The sequence below is a fragment of the Vipera ursinii genome, assembly GCF_947247035.1.
Source record: "Vipera ursinii genome assembly, chromosome: Z".
NCBI classification, from domain to species: Eukaryota; Metazoa; Chordata; class Lepidosauria; order Squamata; family Viperidae; genus Vipera; species Vipera ursinii.
In genome coordinates this window covers 104,147,206-104,157,939 of record NC_139517.1, presented here as the reverse complement: position 1 = coordinate 104,157,939, position 10,734 = coordinate 104,147,206, and the positions used below count along the sequence as shown (strand labels likewise).

General features: G+C 44.4%; 1 protein-coding gene across 3 annotated transcripts in view; it reads left to right on the top strand.

Moving 5' to 3' along the window:
- Positions 1-1,270: 1,270 nt before the first annotated feature.
- CACNB2 (calcium voltage-gated channel auxiliary subunit beta 2) overlaps positions 1,271-10,734 on the top strand; it is a gene marked incomplete at its 5' end in the record, with an annotated part of 225,721 nt that continues 216,257 nt past the window's right edge. For all 3 annotated transcript variants that reach the window (XM_083376243.1, XM_083376246.1, XM_083376242.1), the window contains one exon: positions 1,271-1,384. In XM_083376243.1, coding sequence (XP_083232369.1) covers positions 1,271-1,384 — 114 coding nt within the window. The remainder of the gene's footprint in view (positions 1,385-10,734) is intronic.

The following is a 10,734-nucleotide window of genomic DNA, read 5'->3' as shown; positions in this document are numbered from 1 at the left end:
AATGATTCACTTAACTATAGCATAAAGATCATAAAATTGACACAACTTACTTAACTACTTTGCTTACAACAGAAATTCTGCTCCCAATTGTTGAGGACTACCAATATTATCAGCTTCTATTGGTCTCTTTTATGACTTCCAAAATATAGTTAGTGTGCTACTACTGCCTAACCTAATTTGTAGGTGTTTTCCAAAATCATAGGAAAAAAAATCCAAAGCAACGAAGAAAGATTATCATATTTTATACTCATACTGTGTATTTTGGAGGTTTTCAAAATTGGGTTCCCTAAAATTTAATGCCCTAAGCCCCTGCTCAGCCTTAATGCTGCAAACGTGAAAACACCCTTTACATACACTACGGATTGTTTATACAACACGGGAGGTGTTCCGGCCATTTCATGAGCTTTGTGCATTACATGAATTCAGACATTGTGTGGCTTCTTCTCCAGGGTTAACCTATGATGAAAATATGCTCCAAAATTGTTCTCTTTACGTGAAAGCGAATCCCCCAACACTGGGTCTGCCTCGCCTCGGGTGGGCCCCATCCTCTCTGCAGCGACGTCCAGCGCCCAAAGGAGGGGGAGGAGGAGGCGAGAACCGCTGCCGTCTTCCCATGTCTGCACACGCCCCCTCGAGAAGGAACCGAAGGGGAGGCTCCATGAGGAGACCTCCAAGCGGGCCTCTTGGGCGGCTGTCCCCGCCTATTTCGGCCCCTGCGGCAAGACAAGAAAGAAAGGGAAGCTGCTGGTTGCAGCTCCTCGCCTAACTTTATTTTAGAAAGAAAGCCGCCAAAAACATCACCTCAGGGTTGCCCTCGGAGCGTTGCTCCGTTCCCTCTCTCTTCCTGGGAGGGGAAGGGGTGGAATAGAGAAAAGAAAAGGGTCTCTCGGTTGTCCCTTTCTGCTTCACTCAGGCGCCTCCCTGTCTCCTCCCCCTCAACCGTAGTAGCAGTTATCCTCCGAAGCTAGAGCCGCGCTTTTTCAGGCGAGGCGAGGCAAGGCAAGGCACGGTGCGCGGGGCCGCTGGACCAGACCCCAGAGCCTTCTCCCCCACCCTATTTTGTAACCCTCTCCTTTCCTTCGCCCTGTCCTCAGTCGGTCGGCTAAAGGGAGGCGAAGCGTTGAAACGTTTCAAGATGGCCCGATCCTGAGGGATTTGCTTTCCTCGAGAAGAGCCAGCGGCAACAACCTCGGCTCGACGAAAGGGGGAATCCTTTGCTGTTGCTTCGCAGAAGCGCTTCTTTATTGGAATTGATCCCCTTCTATCTCCAATGGTCCAAAGTGACCTGTCCAAATCGCCTCCTATCACAGAAGTAGCGGCGGCGGCGCAAGAGATACAGATGGACTTACTGGAGAATCCCCCGGCGCTCGTTATGGCACTGCAGGTACGACTTGGGAGCGTGGGGAAGCCACGGCGAAGGGCACCCACGAGGCGCAGTTACCACGTGCGTGGAGGTGGCTGAATTGCCGCGAAACACGGAGCCGCAAAGTAACCAACCCTCCTGTTGGGCGAACCCACAACCTCAGGCCAGTTGACTAAGCCGTGGTTCAGCTGGCTAAGGGGAGGCGAATTGTTTGGGTACAGGTTACATAAAGCCATAAGGTAGATTCCTGGATTGTGATTGGACAGCTGTGTGAATGCAGCCGTGGCTGTTTGCCAGCCGAATATAATGTATTGTGTGAACCTGACCAAATGTGATTTAGTCAGTGATAAAGTGGGTAAAGAAGACATCATCTGACATTCATATGTAGGCTGTTCTTGCCATTCCTCAATGTTCTGCTACAAAAACAGCAACTCTCCTTGGATCTTTAGCGAATCTGTTATTTGCATTAGTGCATTTCACAGCTCACTTTCTCAGGTGCTTTCAGCCTTTTTGTCTTTGGAAATATTTAATATCTTTCTATTATCTGGCAAGAGCTTCTGATATTGACCACACCCAATGAGGCATAGGTAAAATTTTATCCCAAATGCTCTTCTGTAGCTTCTGAACATAATACACTTTCTCAGAATTATTGTTATTAAGTTGGGTGGGACAAAATAGTACTGAGAAGTAACTAGGTTATGGGATTTTTTTTAAAAAAAACTAGCTCTGTTTTTAAACAGGTTAAATTTAGAAACAGAGAAATAAAACAGCAAGGTTATTTGACATCAGTTCCAATGTAATTTTCAAAGATGATTTCAAGGATATTTAAACAGCTATAGCTAGTATGCCAATGGCAGAGGTAGCTGTGATTTTAGTATTTGTTGCACTATGAGCCACAGTCTTGTAAAGTTGTTTAGACTAGAGCTTTGGGCTGAAATCTAACAGGAATACCATATTGGGAATAAGTTCCAATATGTATAGCAGTTCAAAGCATTGAGGTATAGTGTTAATTATCTGCAAGAATCACAATATGTGATAATACATTCTTCAATCTTAAAGTGTTGCAAGATCCTTGGCTTTTTAATTCTGGCATTCTTTGCTAACAAGACTTGGTAACAAATAAACTCCTGAATGCAAATCCAGATTACATAGAAGCATGCATTCAGGTGGCAGTTGAGAAACAATAACTTCCCCAGATTCTGAGAATAGAGAGTGACAGGACATTACTTTTTTTTTTTACTTCACGTGTTCTTGATTTGAAAATCAGGTGATGACTGGTATGCTGGAATGTTTTGTCAAAGACAAACATCTATTTTGTCAACTATTTTTTACTTTTGTGCAAAGTTGTGCAGTAATCGTAGAGAAATAAAATACATGCATATATTTATGGATTAGGCCAGGTTGATTTGGATTTTCTTAAATAATGTTTGCCTTTAGATATATAAGAAGCCTTGGACTTGTTCAGACCCCATCATATTAACTTTTATGTTTTTGTTTTAGTAAAATGCATATAATCCAAAAGATACAAATCTACCAAGCTGATGGAAATACAGTAGACAATTGTTTTATGTAGTATACCAAGAAAACACATGCCATGTGAGTACATGCTGAAAAATGCTGTCACATATACATTACTTTTTCAATTAAACACAAATTTTGGACACTAGCTGGTAAGATTTGTAATGTATTCAGCATAGTTACTAGAAATTAAGAATTAATTCCTTAAACGATCCTGTTGTACAGAAAAAGACAGTGAGAGAATATGTGTACAAGTGGATTGATTTTTTTTTCATTTTTGAAACATACTTATGCACACAAAAGATACTCTAATCTAAGGACAAAACTTCTCTAATTCTTTTTAATTGTTCAACATTTTAATGGGAAATATCAAGATACACAGGTGGACAATCAGTTACCCTTAGAAAGTTTTCATGTAGAAATGTGTTACTGTGAATGTTTTACTTTATAACTCCATTGTTTGTCATGCTCTAGCAGTTTTCTACCCGCTGCTTTTTATGCAGTATGGTGACACCCAGTGCTTTAGTTGTTCTCACTTTTTTATTCAGTGATTGAGGAATTCTGCATTTGACAGGAAAACGTATCATTTTTGAAGCTGAAATAAGACAAATGTATACAGAAGTGTATATGGTTTCAGATTCATATTTTATTTCTCTGATTTTTATTGTTTTGGGAAAGGGAGCTGCATCTATGCAAATTTATAAGTATTTCTTTGTTGTTGTTAGCTGTGAAGTCGTGTCCGACCCATTGCGACCCTATGGACAATGTTCCACCACGCCTTCCTGTCCTCTACCATCTTCTGGAGTCCATTTAAGCTCACGCCTACTGCTTCAGTGACTCCATCCAGCCACCTCATTCTCTGTCGTCCCCTTCTTCTATTGCCCTCAATCTTTCCCAGCATTAGGCTCTTCTCCAGTGAGTCCTTCCTTCTCATTAGGTGGCCAAGTATTTGAGTTTTAGCTTCAGGATCTGGCCTTCTAAAGAGCAGTCGGGGTTGATCTCTAGGATTGACCAGTTTGATCGCCTTGCAGTCCAAGGAACTCGCAGGAGTCTTCTCCAGCACCATAGTTCAAAGGCCTCAATTCTTTGGCGCTCAGCCTTTCTTATGGTCCAACTTTCACTGCCATACATTGCAACTGGGAAGACCATAGCCTTGACTATACGCACTTTTGTTGACAGGGTGATGTCTCTGCTTTTTAATGTGCTGTCTAGATTTGTCATGGCTTTCCTCTTGAGGAGCAGGCGTCTTTTAATTTCTTGGCTACAGTCTCCATCTGCAGTGATCTTGGAGCCCAGGAAAATAAAATCTGTCACTACCTCCATTTCGTCCCCATCTATTTGCCAGGAATTGAGAGGGCCGGATGCCATGATCTTGGTTTTCTTAATGTCAAGCTTCAACCCAAGTTTTGCACTCTTCTTCTTCACCCGCAACAAGAGGCTCTTTAGTTCTTCTTCACTTTCTGCCATTAGATTGGTATCATCTGCATATCTTAGGTTGTTGATATTTCTTCCGGCAATCTTAATTCCAACTTTTGATTCATCTAGCCTTGGCTTTCTCATGATGTGCTCTGCATATAAGTTAAATAGGCAGGGTGACAATATACAGCTTTGCCGGACTCCTTTCCCAATTTTGAACCAATCAGTGGTTCTGTGTCCAGTTCTCACTATTCCTTCTTGGCCCATATATAGGTTTCTCAAGAGACAAATAAGATGGTCTGGTACACCCATCTCTTTAAGAACAGTTTGTTCTGATCCACATAATCAAAGGCTTTAGCATAGTCAATGAAGCAGAAGTAGAGGTTTTTCTGGAACTTTCTAGCTTTCTCCATGATCCAGCGTATGTTGGCAATTTGATCTCTAGTTCCTCTGCCTCTTCGAAATCCTGCCTGTACTTCTGGTAATTCTCGATCCACATACTGCTGGAGTCTAGCTTGTAGGATTTTAAGCATAACTTTACTAGCATGAGAAATGAGTGCAATGGTGCGATAGTTTGAACATTCTTTGGCACTGCCTTTCTTTGGAATTGGAATGTAAACTGATCTTTTCCAATCCTGTGGCCACTGTTGAGTTTCCCAAATTTGCTGGCAAATTGAGTGTAGCACTTTTACTGCATCGTCTTTTAAGATTTTGAATAGCTCAGCTGGAATATTGTCACCTCCACTAGCTTTGTTGTTGCTCAACTTTCCTAAGGCCCACTTCACTTCACATTCTAGGATGTCTGGCTCGAGGTCAGTGACCACCTCATTGTGATTACCAGGGACGTTAAGCTCATTCTTGTATAGTTCTTCTGTGTAATTTTGCCACCTCTTCTTAATCTCTTCTGCCTCTGTTAGGTCCCTGCAATTTTGGTCCTTTATCATGCCCATTTTTGCATTAAACGTTCCTTTCATGTCTCCAATTTTCTTGAAAAGATCTCTGGTCTTCCTTATTCTATTATTTTCTTCTATTTCTTTGCACTGTTCATTTAAGAAGGCATTCTTATCTCTTCTAGCTATTCTCTGGAATTCTGCATTCAATTGGGCGTATCTTTCTTTTTCTCCCTTGCCTTTCGCTTTCCTCCTTTCCTCAGCTATTTTCAAAGCTTCCGCAGACAGCCATTTTGCTTTCTTGCATTTCTTTTTCTTTGGGATGGTTTTGGATGCTACCTGTTGTACAATGTTGCAGACCTCTGTCCATAGTTCTTCAGGCACTGTCTATCAAATCTAATTCCTTAAATCTATTTGTCACCTCTACTGTATATTCAACCGGGATATGATTTAATTCATACCTGAGTGGCCTAGTGCTTTTCCCTACTTTCTTCAGTTTAAGCCTAAACTATGCAATGAGAAGCTCATGGTCTGAGCCACAGTCAGCTCCTGGTCTTGTTTTTACTGACTGTATAGTGCTTCTCCATCTTTGGCTGCAGAGCACATAGTCAATCTGATTTCTGTGTTGACCGTCTGGTGATGTCCATGTGAAGAGCCATCTCTTGGGTTGTTGGAAAAGAGTGTTTGCTATGACCATCGTATTCTCTTGACAAAATTCTATCAACCTGTGCCCTGCTTCATTTTGTACTCCCAAGGCCAAACTTGTCTGTTATTCTGCCTATCTTTTGGCTTCCTACTTTAGCATTCCAATCCCCCATGATGATAGGGACATCATTTTTTGGTGTTAGTTCTATAAGGTGCTGTAGGGCTTCACAGAAACGGTCAATTTCATCCTCTTCAGCACCGGTGGTTGGGGCATAGACTTGGACTACTGTGATATTGAATGGTTTGCCTTGGATTCGAACTGAGATCATTCTGTCATTGTGAGGATTGTATCCCAGTATTGATTTTCCTACTCTTTTATTGACTATGAAGGCTACTCCATTTCTTCTGAGGGATTCTTGCCCGCCGTAGTATACCTGATGGTCATCTGAATTAAATTCACCCATTCCTCTCCATTTTAGTTCGCTGATACCTAAGATGTTGATGTTCAGTCTTGTCATCTCTTGTTTGACCACGTCCAGCTTTCCTTGATTCATGGATCTTACATTCCAAGTTCCTATGGAGAAAAAAAATCTTTACAGCATCGGACTTTCCTTTCACCACCAGACACATCCACAGCTGAGCGTCCTTTCGGCTTTGGCCCAGTCGCTTCATTCTTTCTGGCACTATTAGTACTAGCCCTCTGCTCTTCCCTAGTAGCATATTGGACACCTTCCGACTTGAGGGGCTCATCTTCCAGCGTCATATCGTTTTGCCTTTTGGTACTGTCCATAGGGTTTTCATGGCAAAGATACTGGAGTGGGTTGCCATTTCCTTCTCCAGTGGATCACGTTTTGTCTGCTATGACCTGTCTGTCTTGGGTGGCCCTGCACGGCATACCTCATAGCTTCATTGAATTATGCAAGCCCCTTCTCCACGACAAGGCAGTAATCCATGAAGTGGAAGTATTTCTTAACATGGTCAAATTTGTATTTGCATGGTCAAATTTGCAAAGACATAGTTCATATTGATAAGCTACATTTAATTTTCATTGCTATTTTATTCTATATTTTAAATATTACAATATCGAATGATAATAGATTATCTTATCTCGTACATGAAGTGTTTTTAATCTATTCTGTGATTAACTTTTAACACACTATATATTTTAGTGGAAATTAATAACCTATATATTTACCATGGCAGAAATAAAACATCTCAGAACCTCAACAAAACTGTTCTCAGATTTAAAATTATGAAATATATGAACCATAATTAAAGTAGTTCTAATAGTGCAGCTAAGAGAGGTATTCTGAAAGAACATTTTGTTTCACTAATAAATGATAAAAATGCTGAGCATTTCCATCAAACTACTCTGGCTGCACTTATATGCTAGCAGAGTAAGGTCATTTATAAATAGTTACATCCTTTTGTGTGTAATAAATGGGATTAGAGTTACATCTTTAGAGTTATATCTTTTGCTCAAGATATATTTACTATGGCATAGTAACTATGCTTTCATTTAGTATGTTAACTTTTCCTATAATTAGTATGGGTGTGTGGGTATTATGTATAATGTATATATACACTTATATCTATACCGGGGTAGCCAACCTTTGCTGTTTTATGACTTGTGGACTTCAACTCCCAGAATTCCCGAGCCAGCCATGCTGGCTCGGGAATTCTGAGAGTTGAAGTCCATGAGTTATAAAAGAGCCAAGGTTGCCTACCCCTGACCTATACCATATCTATACCTGTACCTGTATATACAGTTAATTTTTATCTAAAGTGTTCTGATCTTAATAGCAAAGATTAAGATTAATATAAAATATTAAATTATAATTTTTTCCTTGTATAATTGGGAACAGTTTTTCATAGGTGAACTTTTTTCTGCTGAATTTAGAGCAAAATAGAACTTATGCAGTTGATGAATTGCTTTTTAATTCTTTTCAGTACTTTTGATTAGGAAATTAGGATCAGATTACAAGAGAAAGTCAACGGAATGCTTTTTAAATAATTTTCTAGAGTTCTGATAATTCTCACAACACAAATATATTGTTTGTTTTCTATGAAACTGACAAAGTTACCCCATCTGTCATGTGGTGGCCAGGTGAATGGATGCCCACCAGCAATTAGCAAAGTTATAAGAGAACTTGACAATAAATCAGTTCACTAAACAATGTGTATCATTTATCACTTATATTTTTGCTGAAGAATATTGTGCTTTTACTGAAACTGAAATGCATCAATTTTCATTCAATTATTATTATTTTTTAAAATTCCATTTATATCCCGCCCTTCTCCGAAGACTCAGGGCGGTTTTCAAACTTAGCAGTAGCCTTCATTTTATGTATATGCCTGCTTATGTATATGCCTGCTTATATGCCGTAGTGAGAGGACGGTGGCAGGCCTGCCCGGGGGGTTTATCCAGCTGAGTGGCAGCGGCTGGACGGAGGCCTGGGACTCCCTCTCCGAATAGATCCTCCTTATGGACTATTATCTATGGACTGCCTGCGATCCGGACTGCTATTTATGCCTTCCTTTAAATATTCTTCCACGGACTTGTGCGCCCTCAGGGGTGCTCCCCCCTCCTGGGTGCGACCCGCCTTGCCAGCCGATTATAACCTCGAGGAAGGGCCCATTTATTGGGACCCTGAGAGTTGGCTGGGCACGGGTAGGGGCCTTCGACGTAGACCTAATAAGAGGCCCCTGATTATTTTTCTTTCAAAATTTTTTAGGGGGTTAGGGAGGCGGGAGGGTTCTTTTGGTTGTTTGGATAAGGGGGGCTATCCAACTACCGCTGTTCTGGCTAGGGCCGATGGAGATCGCAGGGGGGAGGAGCGGGGGTCGGTCACCTCCAGGGCTCCAGGGCTGGTCGTGGGGCTACCTATCCCCACGACATCAGGGAATGGCAGCAGATGTAGGAGCAGAGGGCCGTATCGATCTCAGGGAAGGCCTCTCCGCTGCTTACAAGCGGTGGGGCACTCCGACCCTCTGGCTCTACCCCAAGGTCCCGGGAGTGAGGGTGTGCAGCCCCCTGAGCTCCGGCTGGTGTATTTGAATGCCAGGTCCGTCTCTAATAAGGCTCCTCTCGTTCGTGATCTGGTCGAGGGTGAGCAGGCGGACCTGGCTTGCATCACGGAGACTTGGTTGGGCCCAGAGGGCGGGATTCCTCTGGTTGACCTTTGCCCACCAGGTTTCCGGGTGCTGCACCGGCCTCGGGCTCAGGGTAGGGGTGGGGGTGTGGCGGTTGTTATGAGGGAGACCTTGTGTCCGCGGGAGGCCACTGTTCCTCAGATAGTCGGGTGTGAGTCTCTCTTTTTGAGATGCGGCCCTGGTGCGCAGTTGGGCTTGCTGCTGGTGTACCTTTCGCCTAGTCACGCAGCAGCAGCCCTGCCTGAGCTGCTCGATGTCCTCTCTGGGCTGGTGGTTGAGTTCCCGAAACTTATAGTTTTGGGGGACTTCAATCTACCATCGCTGGGAGGATCATCTGAGTTGGCTCGGGAGTTCATGGCTTCCATGACGGCCATGGACCTGACGCAAGTAATTTCGGGACCGACTCATGAGGGAGGCCACACCCTTGACCTAGTTTTTTTATCTGGACGGTGGTTAGATGATCTTGGTGGGGGCTCTCCAATTATTATGCCCCTGTCATGGACCGATCATCATCTCCTGCGGCTGGTCTTCCGTTTTGCCACCCCCCGCCGTGGGTGTTTGGAACCAATTAAATGGTACCGCCCCAGACGCTTAATGGATCCCCAGAGGTTCCAGGCAGCGCTGGGGTCCCCACCTGTCTCCCTTGCTCACAGCTCGGCAGATGCCTTAGTGGAAGCCTGGGAAAGGACGGCCACTGAGGCTCTTGACCGAGTTGTACCCCTGCGGCCCCTGACCCGGTGCAGATCCCGTCGAGCTCCATGGTTTTCTGCGGAGCTTCGGGAGATGAAGCGTCGGAGACGGGGCCTAGAGAGCGGTTGGAGGTCCAGCCGATCCGAATCCGACCGATTGCGACTAAGAGCCTACATTAGGTCTTATCTCGCTGCGATAAGGGAGGCGAGGTCTAACCACTTCGCCACCCTTATCGCGTCCGCAGATAATCGCCCGGCCGCCCTGTTTAGGGTGACTCGCTCCCTCCTAAATCAGGAGGTGAGGGAGGATCCCTTGCAGGGTCGTGCCGAGGAGTTTAACCAACATCTGTCGGACAAAATCGCTCGGATTCGGACCGGTCTGGACTCTGACTGGGCAGAGTCTGACGATCAGGACACTGGCGGTCTTGTCGATATCATCTGGGAGGAGTTTGATTCTGTGACTCCGGAGGAAGTGGACAGGATCATGGGGAGGCTGAGCACCATCACGTGTTTATTGGACCCGTGCCCTTCCTGGCTGGTTTATGCAGCCCGGGAGAGGACACGCAGCTGGTTCCAGGCAGTTTTATCGGCTTCTTTGAGTGAGGGTTGCTTCCCCGCCGTCTTGAAAGAGGCGGTGGTGAGGCCTCTCCTCAAGAAGCCTGCCTTGGACCCAGCTGTATTAAACAACTTTCGTCCGGTCTCCAACCTTCGCTTTCTTGCGAAGGTTGTTGAGAGTGTGGTGGCGCATCAGCTCCCTCTGGTCCTGGATGAAGCGGATTATCTAGACCCGTACCAATCGGGTTTCAGGCCCGGGCACAGCACGGAGACGGCATTGGTCGCGCTGGTGAATGATCTCTGGAGGGCTCGGGACAGGGGATATTCCTCTGTTCTAGTCCTATTAGACCTCTCGGCGGCTTTCGATACCATCGACCATGGTATCTTGCTGCGACGTCTCAGGGGATTGGGAGTGGGAGGCAAAGTTTTACAGTGGTTCTCCTCCTATCTCCAGGGACGTTCGCAGTCGGTGTTGGCAGGAGGACAGAGGTCGACCGCGAGGTCT